The sequence below is a fragment of the Melospiza georgiana genome, chromosome 1 (assembly GCF_028018845.1).
Source record: "Melospiza georgiana isolate bMelGeo1 chromosome 1, bMelGeo1.pri, whole genome shotgun sequence".
Classification (NCBI taxonomy): Eukaryota; Metazoa; Chordata; class Aves; order Passeriformes; family Passerellidae; genus Melospiza; species Melospiza georgiana.
The window spans coordinates 23890331-23911069 of NC_080430.1; the positions used below are offsets into that span (position 1 = coordinate 23890331).

At 35.1% G+C, this 20739-nt stretch overlaps 1 protein-coding gene across 1 annotated transcript in view; it reads left to right on the forward strand.

The window, feature by feature from the left end:
* The window catches only part of AKAP9 (A-kinase anchoring protein 9), a 106006-nt gene that overhangs the window by 44392 nt on the left and 40875 nt on the right, over positions 1 to 20739 (forward strand). The window contains exons 8-21 of the mRNA XM_058033603.1: positions 373 to 2844; positions 4444 to 4657; positions 5442 to 5521; positions 7171 to 7306; positions 7730 to 7851; positions 8362 to 8467; positions 8994 to 9192; positions 9724 to 9820; positions 10675 to 10767; positions 12128 to 12493; positions 13071 to 13301; positions 14845 to 14985; positions 15532 to 15635; positions 16363 to 16568. Coding sequence (XP_057889586.1) covers positions 373 to 2844; positions 4444 to 4657; positions 5442 to 5521; positions 7171 to 7306; positions 7730 to 7851; positions 8362 to 8467; positions 8994 to 9192; positions 9724 to 9820; positions 10675 to 10767; positions 12128 to 12493; positions 13071 to 13301; positions 14845 to 14985; positions 15532 to 15635; positions 16363 to 16568 — 4567 coding nt within the window. The remainder of the gene's footprint in view (positions 1 to 372; positions 2845 to 4443; positions 4658 to 5441; positions 5522 to 7170; positions 7307 to 7729; positions 7852 to 8361; positions 8468 to 8993; positions 9193 to 9723; positions 9821 to 10674; positions 10768 to 12127; positions 12494 to 13070; positions 13302 to 14844; positions 14986 to 15531; positions 15636 to 16362; positions 16569 to 20739) is intronic.

Sequence of the window (20739 nt, forward strand, 5' to 3'; positions counted from 1 at the left end):
TACATTATCTGCTTGAACATTCTTCTCTGCATTAAGCGAAGAATGAATTATTTCCATTGTGTACTTTTTTTATTCTCCTTCATGAAAAACATTTTAAAACCACCTAAAAAATCAAATATTACTAAAAGTTACAGACACAGTGGGGTTGGAAAGAGTAAGGGAGAGACATGATGACATGGGTAGGGTTGGGGTTCTCAGTATTCCAAGGATACAGGAAACTTCCAAATGAGGTCAACAAATAATTTATGTTTTATAACTAACGTAGCCTCTCTAGCCTTCTAAGAAAGACTAAATAGCTAAGTCTGTAAATGTTCTTTCATGTTCAGATAATTAGCTAAAAATAAGAACATGGCTTTCCTCTTCTATTTTAAGGAAAAACAGAGAAAAGAGGGGGAAGATTTGAGTAAATTAAAAGAAAAAGAAGCATTAGTTGAAGAGCTGGAAGCAAAACTTGGGGAAGAGGAAAAAAATGCGTTTCAGCTAAAGGAAAAATTATCAGATGTCAGCAAATTACTTGAAGAATTGAAAGAAGAAGTTTCCCTAAGAAACCAGCAAATAAGTAACATGGAAGTTGAACTTACCACCTACAAACAGAAAGAAAGACAATGTTCTGATGAAATAAAACAATTAATGGGAACTGTGGAAGAACTGCAGAAACGATGTTATAAAGACAGCCAGTCTGAAGCTGACATTGTGCAAAGAATGGAATTAGAAACACAAAGGAGACTGGCACAACTTCAGGCTGAACTAGATGAAATGCATGGCCAGCAGATTGTACAAATGAAGCAAGAATTAATTAAGCAGCATGCAGCAGAAATGGAGCGGCGTCTTTTGCAACAAAAAGTAGAATTGGAGCAAACTTCGAGTCCGTGTTTTAATGAGAATGTTAATAAAGATCAAATGCATTTAATGAATATTAAAATTAATGAATTGAATGCAAAATTGCAGGATGCTGATAAGGAGAGGGAAAAAATAAAGCAGGAATTGTCAGAACAGATGGAAGTTATTGCAACAGAGAAATCTCTTCAACAAACTAGAATTGAAGATCTTCTACAAGAACTGAATTTTTCAAGAGAGCAGGTTCAAAGAGCCAAGCAAACTATAGTGGATATGGAATGTAGATTAAATGAAGCTGAAAAATACCGGTTTGTGATTGAAGATTTAAAAACTCAGCTGGCTTCTGCCTCTGAATTTAGGAAAGACTTGGAATTAAAACATGAGGCAGAAATCACAAATTACAAAATAAAACTTGAAATGCTGGAAAGGGAGAAGGATGCAGTTTTGGACAGGATGGCAGAATCTCAAGAAGCAGAATTAGAGAGATTGAGGACAAATCTTCTCTTTAGTCATGAAGAGGAACTTTCCAGGCTTAAAGAAGACTTAGAAAAGGAGCACATGGTGAACATGGAAAGCCTTAAACACAACTTAAATATACACCATAAGCAGCAATTAGATGAAATGCAAAATGAAATGAGTCAAAAGATAGAAGCCATGCAATATGAAAAGGACAACTTAATCACAAAGCAAAATCAGTTGATTTTGGAGATTACAAACCTGAAAGATTTACAGCAGTCTATTGTAAATTCTAAATCTGAAGAAATGACACTTCAAATCCATGAACTGGAGAAGGAGATTGAAGTGCTTAGGCAAGAGGAAAAAGAGAAGGGTACCCTTGAACAAGAAATACAAGAGCTGCAGCTTAAAACTGAGTTGATGCAGGAACAAATGAGGGAGAGAGAAGATACCCTTCAAAAAAAATGTTCAGAATTAGAAACACAAAATAATGTCCTTAAGGGGGAAAATGAAACTCTGGAAGAGAAATTAAAAAATATGTTGGTATGTTCTGAAGAAAACTTACTTTGTAATAGTTCTGAAGAAAACTTACTTTGTAACAGTGGTGTTAGCTCTAAGACAGAAATTTTGGACTTGCAAAAAAGAATAGAAAAGCTTATTAATGAAAATGAGCAACTTAAAAACCAAAACAGTATCCTGCAAGAGGATACTGAAAGGCAGAAGAGTGCCTTTTCATTGACTGAGAAAAAACTTGAAGCTAGCTATAAGGAATTACAGAAGGAATGTGCAAGTCTTCTGAAGGCAAAAACCGATTTAGAAGAGAACAAGAAAAAGCAGGAAACTGAATATAAAAGCAAACTTAAAGCTTTGAATGAAAAGGTATGCCACTTACAAAGCAATAGACCAGTTTTATTTAAAACTAAATCCTCTGGTTTTGAAGGGAGTAAAGAAATAAAGGTGTCCAGGGAAGACATATTTGAGGCTAGAGAAGTTGTTGAGAAAGATGCAACAGAACTTATGGAGAAACTCCAGGTTACTCAGCGTGAGAAGGTGGAATTGTCCCTGAGACTTGCTGATCTCTCTGAACAGTTAAAGTCAAAGGATAGTGAAATCTGTCATTTAAATGAAAAAGTCAAATCCTTAAAAGATGAGAAAGAGCAAATTCTAGTGAAATGTAAAGAACTAGAAGTCACAGTTAGTCATGTTCAGAAAAGAAATAGTAGTAGTAATGACTCTAAGAAAAGATGCTCCAAAGGAAAATCTCTAAAGGCTGCTACTCCGGCATCTGAAAGTAGGAATAAACCCCCTGGTTCAAGGAGTAAAGCTGATGAAGGAATAAATTCAAGAGGTAGTCGAAGTTCTGGTAAAGACTGCAGCCATGAAGTAACAAAGAAGAAGGAGGTCCAGCAAATGCTGAAACCAGGACAGCAGACTGTTGTGGAACATTTGCATGGGATGCCAGACAGGCTGACAGAGGAAACATCATTACCAGCCATTACACAGAATGAAAATAACCTTCAGCAGCAAGTGGATGCCTTAAAATCAGAGCAGGTATGTGACATGAAACACTATAAAAAAAAAAGCTTTAACTAAGAAAATTGGTAGGAGCTTACACTTGGAAATTTGCATCATATTTTTTCCAGTTGGATGCTTTGAAGTATAGGGGTGTGTGTGTCAGTGGGTGTCAGTGGGGGAAAGGGTTGTGGCCAGTGGTTGAAAGGGATTACATGAATGACCAGAATTACAAGCACAGGCAATGTGTGTGAGGTTGGGTTTTGAATGAAAAAAACCCACCTCTTCTCTTGTGTTTAATTAAGTCAACAGCAACCACAAAAATGTAAGAAGACTACCAGAGCTCTTCGTGTTTTGATGCAGCTTTTCACTTTCTTGAGGGAAAAACTTATTTTGGACAAAAATTTTTATTCTGTGATTAGTTTTTCAGTTCTCTTAAGTATTCATTCAAACAGTATAAAGAATAATGAAACTTCATCAGTCATCATTGACCAAACTTTTGAATTATCAAACTTGTGAAACACCAAAATTACATTATCAACAATTTTGTTTTAAGAAATTTATCTGGGTGTGATAATGAGAATTCATATCATGTGATTCTAACTATTGTCTTAAGTTTTGTTGGCACAATTTTGCTTGTATTTCTCAGAATTGTAAATTAATTGTAGGTAACATGGAAAGGATTCTTATTTGTCAATACAAATAGCCAAGTACTGAGTTACCAGTATTTAATTAGGTGGTGGAATCATAAATCTATATATAAATCTAAATTTATCTACACTGATGAAGTTCAGTAGCATGCTGCAAGTGTATGCAACTAAGTGTTCTGTGGAAGCAGATGTTAAGCAGGCTTCTACTTCTTTTTAAGCTTTTTTTTGTTTGTTTTATGAAAGTCAACCTAATGGTAAACTCATACCACCAAATGCCTAACATTGCATCGTAGTTCATTCATTTCCTGAGAAATAAAGTCACAGGCAAAGCCACATTGGAAACAATTGTGAGTTTATAAAAAAGAGGTTTAGCTTTGTGATGGTTTCGTTTAGGCTTTTTTGGTTGCTTGATTGATTGCTTGATTTGTTTTTTATAAGGCTGTTATAAGGGTCTTACCATTTTCTGACATACAACTAAAAATTGTTGTGGTCAAGAGGTGTCTAAAAACCTTTTCAAATTTCAGCTCTAAGTAGGTCCCTGTTGGCATATCCCAAACATCTTTTTTCTTTAGCAGTAACTGTAGTGCAGACTGTAACTACAAGCCTTGAAAATCAATGTTTTTAACACCTGCTAATAATGCAATCTTTTCTTTGTGTTTAGAGTGCACTTTCTTAACTAGTCTGTTAGTAATGATATTTCTCTCGCTTCACTGGGTTAAAATTCATTGAGATTTTATTGCTGCTAGACAGGAATTGAAGCATATTGAGTTTTGTTTATTTTAATTTGATTTTTATTTTAAGTTGAAATGTTTTACTATTTTGTTAAAACTCAATTTTTCAAACTAATTATGTTTAAATTTACTTTATACATACCATATGTGCAGCATTCCATTCAATACATTATTAGTGTCAGAAATTTCCAATTATCTATTTGGGGCTTTCTATTTTCTTGTTTCTCACTCTTTTAATTGTGTCTTTATATTCGAAGACTGATTTACAACTGCAGATGGAAGCACAGCGGATTTGTCTATCCCTGGTTTATTCAGCTCATGTAGACCAGGTTTGTGAGTCCTTGAAGGCAGAAAAAGAGAGTGCACTTTGCAGTCTTAAAGAAGAACTTGTTCATAATCATATACAAGAGATGAGTGATCTTAAAAGAATGCATCAGCTGGAGCTCCAGACTCTGAAATTTCAACAAGCAGGTAACTTGACCAGAATTATGAGAATCTGTATGAAAGCTCTGTATCAGAATCTGTATGAAGCTCTGTATGAAAAACTGCCTTAAAAAGCCCCAACCAAACAAGCACAAGAGTTTGTGCATCTAGCTGCCCAATAAATTGTTTTTATATCATATTTTAAAGTGGTTTTTTTCAGCAAATTGTTTACCCAGTACATGCAGTCTATCACTGAGGTAACTTATTACTGAAAAAAAAGTATATAAAAAATAAGGAATCAAAAGTATTACAACTCATTGTTTGCTGTTTATATTAGCTGAATTAATTGAAAAGAATACTGTAGATTCACCTGTAAGGTAAAAAATAAGCAAATTCACCAGCAAAGTTTTTTTGGACTTTTTCTTTTCTGTTTTCTTTCCATTGCTGCATTGACTCCCTGCACACTTTAAGTAAACTTTGGTGCTACTTTTTGCCTCAGTGAACTTTTATGTTATCATGATGGTTTTCTGTCTCAGGTTTTTATTATACCATGTTTTGCCCTTGTTTAATTTTTTTGCAAAAGTTCTTCTCCCTCCACTAAATATCTGTATGCATTTATCTTTCTGGAGGTCAGTAGTAAACAAAGCCATTTCTTATCTTGCTCCTCTAGAACGTGCAGCTCAGCTGTGATAATTTAAACTGTCCGTGTGTTGTAACAATAAAGAGGGGAACAAAAAAGTGTCCTTCCTCAAGCTGAGGCAGGAAATTAGGCCTTTGGAAAGATGTTGTGCATCTAGTGCTTAAAAATAATATGAATCATTTGTATTCATAGATGATGAAGAGAAATCTACACAAAGACTCATAGAAAAGCTGAATGAAGCTGTCACTGAGGAATGTTCCAGGCTGGCTCAGGTAAGACTTAACAAAAAGCCTTTTTCAAAATGAAAATTTGAAAAACAAAAAATTATGGTTAGTGAGTCATCATATTTTTCTACATTATTTTTGCAGGTTCTCTTTGCAGCTTTTCTCTTTGCCCTGATCTCAAAACAGAGACTGCTAAACCTGAGTTTCCAAAATAGTATTGCAAATGGTTTTGTTTGGTTTTTTCCACCTAAACTTGTGTCCTTGTCCAGACAAGTCTTTGTCTTACACATAGTCCTAATCTTCTAGCTAATGTTGATCTCATCTCTGCTAGTTTGGAAGTACTTTTTCCTTTCTCTTTGTTTCTGGATAAATGTTTTTGATTCAAGAGTCCGGTGTCAGTCACAAATATCTTGATGCACTGGACATCACCTCTCATATCTGCAATAAGACAGTAATTTCTTTATCAGCTGCAGCTTATCTTTCAAAGACTTAAAAGTGTCAAGCACTCTAAAAAATTTGCTGTCTGTATTTTGTTTTTTTTTAGTAAATGAGTATCATAGTCAAAAATTGAACCTTATATTTAGTCTTCATTCTAATATCAGTCACCTATAATAATATTTTGGCACATCTTTTCTTCTAGAGTAACAGTAATTGATGGCCCTTATGGGTACTTTTGGACCATCAATTGACTTAGTTGTTAGATTTATTTTTAGATAAATTAAGCTGCTTTTGTCATTCATTGTAAGTTTTCAAGTCTAAAATACTTTGAATGGATGGCATTTGTGGTTTGGGGTTTGGTGGTTTTTTACCTTCTTTGCTGGACTTTTTTTAATACCTTTTGGGTATTCCCATCTTTTTGGGAAAGTGAATAGCAGAATTTTAACTTGGGATCCACCATGGGAGAGATTGAGCAGAACTCCATGGTAGCTCAGAGAAAGTGGCAGCTAAATGAGAGTGCTTGGCATGAGTTATTTCACAGTGTGAAAAATGCTGCCTGGTTGTATGATCCTTTTGTAGAGCTTTTGGAGAAATTATGGTTTTACTTTTCTAAGTTGAATTTGGTTTTTGTTGAGTACAAAATCTTTAAATAAAGAGTCCCACTGTGCTTTGAGCAAGTGGTTTCTTTTCAAGTATCACCTTCAGAAATCATATGGATAAATCTGTTTGCCTTTCCCTTGTGTTCTGCTGACCACATAACACCAACAAACATAGGGTGTTCTGTTCATTACTTGCTTTTTTTATGCAATACCCTTTTGTCTGATTTGTTCAGCACTTCAAGAACAAGATGAGCTGTAATCCCTAAAAAGATACCATTTCTGCTTTAAGGAATTCCTCTTTTAAGTAAAAATTGCAGCTTTTGAGAATGAGACATTTAAAATGTAAAGTTGCTTTCCACATTACTAAAGAAGGCTTTTCTCTAAAAGATTTTACTCCTTGGCAGTTCCAAATTAAATACTGATTTGGAAACATATGCTTTTATGTTTCAGCTGAAAAGTCTTTTCATATCTGTTTCTTTTATCAGGAGTTTTAAAGATTGTCTGCATTCTTAGGATTCAACAGAACATTTATGCCACCATTTTCACAGAAGTTAATGCTCACAAAATACTACTTTCTCCTGTTTTTCTTGTTTTCTTTGTGAATTGTGATTGACAAAATAATAATAAATTGTTTACTTTTCACTTTGATTTGTTGTGCAGGTTTTGTGTGGCAGTCAGAAGGAACATTCTTTAGCTGCTGTAGAAGCTGTTGATAAAGAACAGGAAATTTTCTGTAAACCTGCTGTAGAAGAAAAACTGAGTGTAGAATTACCAGTACACAGAGATCAAGCTCAAGGTAATGACTTTGTACTATCATGCTGGTTAAAAGTACTTATTTAAGGTATTTCAGACTGGCAATTATGCCATTACTTTTTCAAGTACTAATGCATGTGCTTAAATAGCTGTTTTAGAGATTTCCTCATTATTCTGAAGCACTTTATTTTTGTTATGGATATTTTCTTACGCTGTTTTCATTTTCATGGATCTTGGTGGAAAAATTTTTTTGGGGTTTTTCTCTTCCTCCTTTTGTAGAAGAAGCTAGCAATCCTACCAAAAAATGCATGTGTATCAATACATATAAAAATGTGTTCAAAATCTGGAAGGACTTCACTTGTTTCAGTATTTTGTAATGTTTATCAAACAATTCTTCAAGGCAGAACTTGTGAACAAATCACTTGGGTTAAAATTGATGGTAAAATGTTGATTTTTTTTTTTAAAGTCCCTGGTTCTTTGTGTAATTTAACTGTGCAAGAGGGTATGGATGCACTTCTCCAGAAGATAATGGAAGAGTACAGCAGGCTGAAAGCGCTTCAAACACAGCTGATGGCAGAGTGCAAACAGGTAAACTTTAATAGCATAGAGTATATGAGCATTTGAATTTTCTCTGTTGCATGAATTCCTTCTGGATGACTGAGGAGGTGTTTGAAAATGTGTGTATCCTGGTTGAGTGGCAGAGCAAGGCAGTGATTTGAGAAAGTGGAGAAAGCTGCTGTCCATGTCACAGAATTGTGGGTTGGTTGAGGTTAGGAGGCACTTCTGGAGTTCATCTAACCCAGCCCCTCGCCCAAAGCAGAGTCAGCTGGGAAAGGTTGCCAAGGACTGTGTCCAGCTGAATTTTGATACTTCACAAGCCCAGTGGGCAGTTTTGCCTTCTTCACGTTATACATGCCCAGCTCTTCCACCTCTCCTAGTACAACAAATGCTCCAGGCCTCCCATCTCCTTTGTTACTCTCTGCTGGACTCATGCCAGTATGTCCATTTCCCTTTCATACTGGGAGTGCAGCACTGGATATAATATTTTTGTGCTGTTACTGACAAATTGTTAATTGCATTTACTTGGTTATTGTTCAGGTTAAGGAACCAAAGGAGTCATCTTCAGAAAGGAGGAAAGAAGAGGAACCTATCCATATGGAAATTGGAAAGGAAAGTCTGCAGACTCCTTCACAGAATCTAATGGGTAAAAATATATATATGCTGTTTTTAATGTATGTATATTTAGAGAGAAAGAAAAGACAATGACTTTTAATTTTAACTGATTTATATCTTATTACAGCTAGAACATATGAGATTTTTTCTGATTTTGCTGTACAATACTCTAATTTTCTTAATTCTGTAAATTCTTTCAGAAGTAGATTCTGTGATGCATTTTTGGTTTAGTATTTTTTAATTTTCCACTATAACAATTTGTTACCCATATCAAATATTATTTTGCAAAATTGAAGATTAGGTTATCATTCTTTATTACAGAAAAGTAGTTGACCAGATGTCAGAAATATTTTTAAACTACATTAATTATTCAGTCACTGCTAAATATTTGTGAAGAAGTTAATATAGTTTCTTTCATTCTTTCGTTCTTTCGTACTTCTGTTTGTTCTTTCTTTCCACTCTTTCTTTCTCTTTTCTTCTTTTGTTTGTTCATTCTTTCTTTTTCTTTTCTTTCTTTCTGTCCTTCTCACCCCCTGCTTCACACAACCTATGTACAGATCCTACAATTCAAGAATACTGTTCAAAGGAGATAGGGAATCTTAAAAAACAACTTGAGGAGCAGCATGCTCAAGAGCTGGAGCACCTCCGGTCCTATTTCCAGCAGCAGCTGAGAGAAAGTCAAGAGAGGTACACTACAGAGCTTGTCCATCTGCAGGAGAAGCTTCAGATGGCTGGGGTGTCCTCTGACCACACAAGGTATTCACCAGTTTTTCAATCCTTAAAACTTCATGCTTGTTCAAGAAGTGTTTCAAATACCCATTTGTGTAAAACTCTGTGTTCTGCTTCAGAATTGGAGCAATTCTTTATAAACATATTGCTCTGCTGTGGTTTTATTCCTTCAAGAGTTGTTAAGAGTCTTAAAAGAAATGACATAAACATTGCAAATTAAGTAGTGCAACATTTATTGTTAATAGAGGAAGATTTGATAAATGGAATAATGTGTAAAAGTAATTTCATATATATGAGCTTTATAGCAGCAATTTCAAAACTTCAACTCAGTAGACCACATTTAGTCTTCAAAACTCCAGGTACTATCCTTTACATCTAAAGACATCTTGTGTAGATGTAGTTGCCTGAAATTAATTATTTTCTAGAATGATAGGTAATACTAAAGTTTGTGGTAAAGTTTAAGTCCAGTTAACACATAATGGTTTTCACCAAGTCATGGGCAAAATACCGATCTTTTATAAATTATTATTTCTCCTCTCTGCTTTTTGTACTTTTTAGTGTATCCACAGATTCAGAAAGAAAGTTAAAAGAAGTCTTCATGAAACTAAAGTGCACAGAAAATCTTCATCAGAAAAAAACAGATAAAGCATTAGAGGTATGATGTAAATCAGTTGATGGCTAATATATATGAGTGACATAATTTAGATGCTTTGGCTTCATGGATTAAAGTGAATTATGGACTAATACTTAGTAGACTGAGGTAGTTATCATCTTAAGGTTGTACTGTACTATTACACAGTCCATGTGAGGGGCAAAATATTTAAATTTTTCTGAAAAACATATCTGGGAATTATGATTAAGAAAACTTGCTTTATTGATGCTGGGTTTACATTTATTTTATCTCTGAAACAAGACGTTTCAGTTGGCTGCTTCTTACTAAAGTGGGAGACAATTCATGTTCAAATTCTGAGATATCTTCAGGAATCTTTAAAATATTGTGACCTCTCTTTAAAGATGAGTTATGAAAGGAGCAATTTAAGTGAAATACCAGGATTTTTGTAGTATACACTGCACAGTTTAAGAGAAATTTTGAAAAAATTTTGGCAAGTGACCCCAAAGATTTTAAGAGACCAGTGCAAATGGGAAAGACCCCATGCATTCCTCCCCTAGGAGTGCTGGAAACCTGGCTCAAAAATTCTGCATTTTGCAGAGTAGTAACATTGTTTTGTGCTGTGATTCTGTGCTTACTGACCTGGTTTCATAGCATTTAACATCTCAAATAGTGCTGGAAGGAGAGTTGTTGCAAACTTAATGTTTAAAATTCATTTTGAAGCAGAAACAAGGCAAAGTGTTCTACTCAGTTCTTCTGCGTTGTGGTACAAAAATACGTGATTTGTATGAGATGAAGAAAACCTAATTTAGGGAAAAAATCTCTTGCTGGATTTAAACTTGAAACTAATGAAGTAAAATTTCAAATACATGATCTGAGATTTCATGTTTTTCTTACAGCTTGGTAGGGAGATGGAAATGCAGAATGATCTGGATGTTGTTCAGTTACTCCAAAAGCAGTACCAAGAAAGATTAGAAGAAGAAGTAGCAAAGGTATTACTTTTATTTCATTACTTTAAAATATGTTTAAAAAATCTGTCATTTTTATTTGCCATTTTCAACTATTTAGGTAATTGCTGTAGCATATGCTAACTTTCATATGATTTATTTACAAGGAATAGTTTCATTTGGCTTCTGAATGGGAAACCTCCAAAAATTCTGGAACATTTTGGGGTTTCTTAGCTATCTGTCCTATTCCTAACTCATAATTTCTCTTCATAAGGGTTCTAGTGGTAATGTTTAAAACTTCAAAGAAAGTAGACAACATGCTACCGTATTCTGCACTAGAATTTATTTTCAAAATCCAGAGACTTAGGGTGTATTTCTTGCTACCATAGGCTTATCAGCAGGTCAGTTCAAAATACTTTTGCACTTAATAGTTTAATATCATTTTCTCATAATATTTTATTGTACATTTTAATATGTTGTGTAAAATGCATCATTTTTATTTGGATCTGGTGACTAAAACATGAAAAGTAAAAGTAAGATTTTATAGGTAGAGTATATATGTTTGTGGATTTACTTACTTTCTGATTTTCAAAAAAGTTTCCATTTTTTTTCAGAGTAAAAAACATATTCTCTTATCTGCTGCCAAGAAAACCCTTCTTTATGAGGAAACAAATGTTGCATTGGTTAAGATCAGTTTAAGTTCAAAAGACAAACTCAAATATTCTGGAAAGGAAGAGTTTAGTGTTTTTAAGTGTAACAATTCTGTATTTATTATACTGTTTTTTCACACTTATTGTAGCTTATGCTATATATCATTGTATTCTAAATCTAGAATAGAATTACTCACATGAGTGGAAAAGAGATTTATTTGTATTAGAGATACTTAGCAACACAAAAGTTATCAGCCTGTTGTAACTGCAATTGCAGCTAGTTAGTACCAGTAATTTATTTCTGGTTAAGTAAAATCCTGTGCTAAGTATCAAGCACTTGGCACTGCATTCTTTATACAGCCCTAAATTCCATGTCAGTCAAACTTTTGCATAGGATGCTTGGCTAGATAGAGAAAGCTTAGCACAGCTGCTCTTAAGCCTGTTTGCCAGCACTTTTGAAATCATCTAATAGAATCGTAAAAAAAAACAACTTGATTTTTCCATGCTAAACAATCTGTTGTAATGGAAAACAGCGTTGTAGTTCATTAAACTACCTTAAATACAGCATATCTGCATTTTAAGATGTGACCATTTTCAAGATTAAGAAGATATCTTTGTTCTTTTATCTTTTTTTGTTTCCCTTTGAGAACTTTTGGTGCTTATATTTTTATTGTTGATGGTCATCTATGAGATTTCTTCAGTACTAGGAGATGCTGTGAAGCATAAACTGATGCAGACTTCTCTTATTTTTTCAGGTTATTGTGTCAATGAGTGTAGCATTTGCCAAACAGACTGAATTGTCAGGAATTGCTAGGCAGAAGGAAGAAGAAGCACCAAGGCAGATTGTACATCCTGAGAGAATACATTTTGGAATTAAGAACAGTGAGGAAGAGGTTGACAGCCTTCTTAGGAAAGCAGCTGGAAAAGGCAGTAGGAATGAAGAAGGATTAAAATCACTTTGCAAGGAACTCAGTGAAGAGTCTGGAGAGATCAATTCACTTGGAGAACAGCTTCATTTTAATAGCAGCCCTGATTGCCTATTAGGACAGTCAACACATAAGCCAGTGATTTCTGAAGAACTTCTTTCCCATAACAGAGGTCTTACAGCAGAAGAAACACCAGTAAGTGTTAAAAAAAATCAGCAAAGAAAAAATGAAGATAAAAATTCCATTTAAATATTTCCTTTTCCTTTCAAAGAGTTGACAGCTTCAGACCAGAATTATCTACACTTCTTTCCTGTGTGCTGTGCCTGAGGAAGGGAATACGATGCCAGCTATATTGCAGACAATAAATTTCTAAACTAGGTTATATTTTAGTGTTTATACAAAGAACAGTCTAAAAATAGTGCTTAAACAGTTTGAGCCTCTTATGATAAAGGATATCAGCTGAACACAAAAATTATTGAAGTGGTGTAAAGCATATATTTAGCATTTCACAAACATGGGGTGGGGCCAAGCTAAAATAAATATGATAAAAAGGAGTTGTAATAAGCATGAAAGCTAATACTGTTGAGAGTTATTGGAAAAAAAAATCTTTTTAAATGGAGTATAATTCTAAGCCTGGACTGTCCAAGAAGCAGGCAACACGATAATGCTTTCATTCCAGCTACTTTCCTGTATGAAAGCATTTTCTGAAATTTAACTATGTGCTAGGAACAGTTGTCGAGAATGAGGTGCTAAAGTAGTTGCACTGTTTCAGCACTCAGGTGGGGTGGTGACCACGGACAGAGACGCAGCCACGAGCAGCCAGCTGCTGCTGTACGAGGAGCGCCTGGAGGACATGCGCCAGGAGCTGGTGCGGCAGTACCAGGAGCACCAGCAGGCCACCGAGTTACTGAGGCAGGGCCACATGCAGCAGATGGAGCGCCAGAGGGAAAGTCAGGATCAGCTCCTCGCTGAGCTGGAGAGTCTTAAGGTGCAATTGGCTGAGGTAATACAGAATTCAACCAGTGAGTTAACAAAGGAACGCCACCATGGAAGATTCATATTTATGTATTTATATCTATTTAGAGGGAAAGAGTCATGCTCATATTTGTCATGTGCATGCATACATACTCATGCACACACCTTTTTTTGAGTGTGTGTACATACAAACCCATATATGCATATATTTGTAGAAGATATTTCTCTAATCAAAGCTCAGGCTTTGATTTAGACTTCTGTAAACATGGAGCAAACCTGCAGTGCTGCACAGCAGCCAGAATAGAGTGATTATGGATGCACTGCCAGATGCGTGGCCCTGTGCGGGATGCAGACTAGCAGCCATTTACATCCATGAAGCCACCAGGCATGACTAGAAATATTATAAAATTCTTCATTTTTCGTCATTCTGATTTAAGCAGTATCAGTGGCTTCCTGCAACAATGTGTTTTGGCATTTTGAGGTTTTTTCCCCCAGTTCTGGGAGCTAAGTCCTTACCAACTTTTAGAATGAAACAATATCTGTAGGGTTTGGTGGGAAACATCAACGTTTCTTTGCCTTTTCAAACTTAACTTGCTGTCACTCCATATCTATTCAAAGCCTAGAGTAGGTGTGCTAATGAAACTCATTAGTTTATCTTAACAATTCAAAAATAATGTCATTTATAGACAGTCTTTCAAGGATTCCTTCTCCTGAAAGACAAAGTAAAAAGAATCCAGAACAATATATCTTGCTCTCATTTAATTTCAACAGTGTAACATTACCAAAATGCACATGAAGCTAGTAGTCAGTGAATTCTAGAATTCTTTGCTGTCACTGTGGAGTGCAGCTTCAGACCTTTCCAGACCTGTTTCTGCTCTGTTTAAGTGTGGGCTCATGGAGTTCTGGAATCTAGAAAGCCAATCACTTGTACCTTAGGAGTCCTTTCCAGCAACATCAGCTGTCTCTCCCAGCTGCTTTGAAGGTGTCCTAGAATAATTTATTCTGATAATATTTCCTTTTGATATATACATACTTTCTCCTTTTACCTTTTTTTTTTTTTCTGTTTTTAACTGCATCTTTGTCAGGGTTGCAAATTCCTGTAACTGATAAAAATCACTCTGTAGAACTTAGGCTGCTGGGGTTTTTTTTGTTTTTAATGCCAGGTATGTATGTTTGTAAGAACTACATACAAATGTATGCATTGTGTTTAAGCCATGAACACTTCTAGCTCTTCTAAAAGAGAATGTGTGTAGGGTTTTTATAAAAATAAGTTATTGTTATCTTTTTGTGCAAAACATGTTATAGCATGTAATATTCAGAAATTCCCTCCAGTTTGCATTGTGACCATTGTATTACCTAAAGAGCATAAAAATGGCATGAAAATCTTAAGGAAGGTTTAGGTATTTTTTATCTGTATTCCATTCTAGAGAGCTTTTAGTGTTTTTTTAATGATTTAACGAGACGGACTGAAATTTCATTGTTCAGTGTCCGTAAAGAATTAGAAGAGACAGGACTCACTTGACTCAGAAGCTTAAACTCCTGTGTGAGCCTCTACAACACTTCTTTCTTAGCGTGTCTCAATGGAGAATGACAGCCTGGTTGCAGAGAGAGAGAGAATGCTTTTGGAAGAACTGGAGTCATTAAAACAACGTTCCGGACCCGGAAAAGAGAGGCTGTTTTGTGAGTTACAGAACAACAGCACACAGACAGAGGTAAACATGGACTTTGACTTTCTGGGCAACCCTGGCATGTAAAACCAGTAAAAGATTCCTCTTTGCTGATACTCCTTCTGTGTAATATATTTTCCTAAACGAGGTTGGGTATTGCTGCAACAGAGCAGGTGTAAGATTCAAGAGGTGCTAGTGGTAAACATAGATTTTTGACTTCAGGCAAGCAGAAGCTGGTTGAACAGCTTGAAGGTGGAGATTATTACTACAGCTATTTCCTTAAGTAAACTCACTTTTCCATATTGCTATAGCAACGCAAACAGAATGTACAACAGCTGCTTAATCAGTGTAACAAAGTTCTTTCTAATTGGCTCTGCCTTGGATTTCCTGGTTTGTTTTGTTAATATTTTTTTCCACATAATAAGAGTATTACTTTATTTGTAATTTGGTGCAGAAGTATTAAAAAGGAAATGACGACTTATTTAGGTTTTCAATTTCATATCCTGCCATATATAAGAAGAATATGTTGATTCTGACATGACAGGATTCCTGTCTTTTTTGTTTTCTCTCCCTCTACCAAAACTTACTCAGAATGAAAATGAAAACCCAAACGATGCGAGAGAGCAGCTCTTTGAGCACGAAGATGGTGAAAGGAAGCCTGATGAAACACCTTCAGCTCTTCTTTCTAAAGAGAGGTGCCTAGAATTCTTAAGAAAATATTCTTCTTAAATTTTGATAATCATGTTTTTGCTGTTAGATTAATAATATTTATAAGCTTTATTCTGACTGATGATAATGTGCACATTTTGTTCTAGAAAACCATATTTGTAAGTTTATGTACTTAAGGTTAAATAGTATCATATTTTTTATAAAGCCTAAGAATGTAATGTTACAGAGGATGAGACAAATCGTAGCCTATTTTACTATATATTTTGCATTACACACTTTGAATCATAAACATTATTTATACACATATATTTATATACATGTTGTATGTATATATGGGAATTAAGTTTATATTACTACAATTGTTTTATTTTATGATACCAGTTGACTATTCTGTAAAGTTTTTTATCTGTGTAGAGGGGCAATTTTCTTAACTGTCATTTGAGAAAGGATTAATTTTATAATGAATACTAGGTGAAAGCAGACCTCTGCTTTAAAAGAATAACTAGATAAAAGGCCAAGATAAAAGTAGAAATAGTGATAAATACTGAGACTTTTTACATATTTTGTGAAAATAACTGACGTTTAACACAAATGTGTATTTACCATTTATATGATGTAGGGTTTAACCTTAAAAAAGAAATCTTAATTTTGTATTTCAGTTGCAAACTTCTTTGGTTGCAAAAGTGTATAAAAGGTAAAACCCACTTGGAAACAAGGGAAAGATCAGAGGATTGATTAGTTTCTGTCCTGCAGGCATGTTTTTCAGAAGACGAATGAAAAACTCATGAAGATTCTTTTAGAAGTTGTGAAGACAACTGTAGCAATGGAGGAGACAATTGGTCAGCATGTTCTTGGGTTACTGGATCGGTCTGGAAAAGTCCAGGCTTCCAAACAAGCTGGTTGGGACACTGAGACAGAGGAGTCAATAAAACCCTGCATCCGTGTGGGGTATGAAAAAGGTACTGATTGTATGGTTTTATATTTCATAAGTATCATTTGCATGTTTTAATGATATATTTAAATACTCTTAGCTTTGATATTTTAAATTAAACTTTTCTTAAGGAAAAAAACCTCACAACCTATTTTTCATTTGAATGGATATGACATCTCTGTTTAAGAGACAACATTTCAGGGGTTGTTTGGGTCATACTCCACACCAGTTACAACTCACATCTAGAGTCCTGTTGCAAAGCCTGCAACAGAATGGGAAAGTGATTGAGAAGTCAAGAAAAAAGAAGTTTCTGTTGATGGAGGCAAAAAGAATGAGCCACAGCTCCACGGCATATTGCACCACTTACACCCTCCTGTGTACGTGTGGGGAATGGGCCCTGGTGTCAAGGGCTGTATCTCCATCTCTACACTAAAAGTGCAGAGGTTTGCTGCTGGTCACTGAGGCCAAGCTGGCAGGGGAGACCTTGTATATATGTGTGCTTATGGACTTCATTAGCTTCCTGAAGAAGTGTTTGCATGCAAATCCAGTTCTGGACACAGTTCCAAGAACTTCTCAGCTGCCAACACTTGCCCATCAGCTGTTTCCAGGAGTGCTAGTTGGCACAAGACTGAAGGAGCATTTTGGTCTTAGTTGCATACCAGTGTCAAAGAACTCTACTGGGCTCTGTTTATTTTCTCGTGCACTAGGATAGTGTCTGTCCATTTCTCTTTTGGGCAAAAGTAGGTAGGTGCTTGATTGTACTGCCCTTTAGGTACATTAAGGTTGTGCACATGCATCCTGGATCTTGTGGGAAGCTAATGAACAACAGAACAGTTCAACCTCAGACACATTATACATTTGGATTTGGCTGGAATTTTAACTACTAGGAATGAGAAAAAGAACTGGAAGTGGAATACTACATTTCAGTATTAAGAAAGTGTCTATCACAGGAGAATAATACAACGGGTAAATGCAAGTGAACTTTACCTCTTTCTTTCAAAATGTAGATTATTGCATGTTATTGATTCCATCTAGCTTTAAATATATAGGTCACATTAAGCCTTAGGGCAAGTTAAGAAAGGTTGCATGAATTTGTAGCACAGACACATCTTCAGTTGATCACTCAAAAGGTTATCTGCAATGACATGTATAAAGTTGTAGTCTAACAATTTCTGAAGTTTTCAAGTTAACAGCAGTTTTTTTCTTGTACTTCTGTTTAATTTTTTAAAGAAAGTAACTTTTATTTTCTATACATATAACTGTATTTAGTTGTGGGAAAAATTATCTTTTCAAACTTCAAGCTTTTGAGGCTTTGCCTTTTTCCTCAAATAGCAGATTGGATAACTAAGCTTCTGATTTTATTTTTTGGTACATTCACTTTTGCCTGCTCCTGCTTATCGGTGTGTAAACTTGTACGTGTCACTAATTATTGTCATTAACAATTCTTAATGCATTACATATATGTAGCAAAACACAGTTTAAAAATATATCTTTCTGTCATTTTTACTTATTTGACTTTCATAATTCTACTGTCTACACACACAACATGCGCTGTGATTGGGATGATTTGCTAATTTCTTGTGAAGTCTTCTGATGAAAGAGAAGTCTCTTCAGGTAGAAAAAAAGCTCAATTCCATTCTGTTAGTGGCAGAATGTGTTTGCTATTAGTGTATTTTGAAGAGGTATGTAAAGTTTCACTCTCCTGTAAGAAAGCAGGTGTCTGTTCTTGTAATGCCCCTCCTTGGTACAGAGCAGCATTCGAGCTGCCCACCTACCAGTTGTTTATCCCAGTATCCTTTTTGCACGTTTCCTTACATTCAGAAATAACAATGAAGGAAGGAGTTACAAAAGTCAAAAGTGAAAATTAAAGAGCTAAGCTTACAGTAGCTATAATGGCTGAACGTATGGTTTGTAATGTATCTCTGGGGCTGTATTCACAGTTCTCCTTTTTTGCTCTCAAAATGATACTGGACCATCCTTTCTGCCACTGGGGTCATGCAGCCATAGTAATAGTTGTACTTGGTCTTTCTTCAAATGGAATAAGATGACCAATTCTGTTAGTGTTTTCTGCCATGGGATTCTCATTATTCATATTCTATACTAACACTTAAATGGCTTGAAAGGACAAATTTTAAAATTTTTCCTCATTATTTTATGGAAGTTAGAAATATGTAGACACTGTTGGGTTATTTTTAAACTGTTATGTTATTATATTTTCTAGTACCCAGCCAAACAGATCTCCCTTTTTAGTTAGTTAGGAAATCTGTAGGAATAAATTTATACCTATAAAAATCTAATTTAATAATACAGTAGTAAAATAATGTGTTTCTTTAAGGGAATGTTCTCTGACCTACTGAACATAATCTATATGTATTGACAAGCAAAATTCAGCTTACTGTTTTTGCTGAGTTTCAGCATTTTTAAAAGCTGAATCGTTAAGATCATGTGCTTTTAACCACACCTGATTTATAGAGTGCATTTATAGAGGGACATTGACTAGGTTATCTGCAAGCACAGGATTTCATTTCTAGAAAAGTGAGTAAAGTTCAAATTTCAGTCATAAAAGGTATCATTGGAATGACATTTGTGCTCAGTAATCTGGTGAGTTTGCTTGGGTAGAGGGACTGCGCTAATGCAGGTTGCTCTGGAGAAGCCTGGGAGGTTATGCCATTCCTTGACTATTAAATCCTCTTCATTCTGAGCTTCTGAGCTCCTTGTTTCTGAGCAGTGTACCAGCAGAAAAGGTAGTAAATAGCTAAAGACTGTGCTGCCACAAGACTGATTTATTGTTTTCAGCTTGTAACCCCTAAGCTTAATTCCTAAATGGAATCCCCGGAGTAAACTGAGACACTGGCTCTACATGATGCAAAATATGTATTGCTTCATAAATGTCAGTTTGCAGCCCATAAACAACTTCTGTATCTGAAACTTCTGAGCAAGCACTCTATAATTGAGCACTTTTCTTAAGATTTAGTGGGCCATGACATCTGATGTGCTGAACTGCATGCTCCATGGCAGAGGAAATAAAATAAACCTTTGTTTCTTTGGTTGATTTTTTTTTTTTCGTTACCAGGAGAGAGTTTACACAGAGAGATGATAGTTTCACTTAAGTCAGTTATATTATATTTGTTATTTTGTATTGACTGGAAAACAAAATTACAGGACAGAGGAATTTGATTTATTTCGGTTAAGGTGGGAGACTGGACAGCCATATAAGGATTAACAAAATGGGGATTACACATTAAGCTACCAGGGGTGATTAATGAGACTGGACAATGTTTCTGTTTCTTATTTCCACTACTGAAAATTGTGTGGAAAGATGCTGTACAGAGGTGCTGTGTACTAAGACCATTTTGAGGGGGAAAAGATACAGAGACTTTTACTGTGCACTTAGGGAGACAATGTGAATTTGTGGTCTTAAGTTCCACTTTGTAGAAATCATAATATGGTTGTCTACCTTTATCAATTAGGTTGCCAGCACCATTATATAAACATAATTTTTGCAAGTTTTTTGTGCATTTGATGCTTGTTGGGGTTTTTTGATATCTTTGAGACTACTAAAGCTTCCATGTGCCAAATTATACTTTTGGTGATAGCTCACTTTTTCTTTCCTCATTTTTTATAGTTATGTTTCAGGCAAATTATGATGTTTTGTTTTGAGATATTTCATATAACAAAATGATGTTTTACTGTCGATTTATTTTGTATTTATCCAAGAAGAAATGGAAGCGAATTACAAAATAATTGTCATAAACTAAACAGGAGTCTTAAGTCTTGTTACGAGTTTGTGGAGGCACATTGGTACTCTTCTGGTCACTGGCAAGAAGAAATAATAATAGTAGTGACATTATTAATGTAAAAGACATATTCTGAACCTGGCTTTACATTTACTTTCTGAGCTGCCATCAGTGTTTTTAACTTTTTCTTCAGAAGTTCAGATGATTTTGCAACCAGCTGCACATTTCTGCAGTCATTTTGTATAATCTTTATTTTTGTATCTTACACACAATCATCATTGCACAATTCAGATGTACCTCACAAGCAAATCATTTACTGAAATGGAAGGGTGACAGGACATGAATTATGAGTTACACCTGAGAAGGAAAACAGGAATATTGCCGAGATTATTTGTACTCCATCAGGAAAGAATTAGATTGTGCAATAACTAATATGTCATTGTTTTATCTTGTTTATAGCTG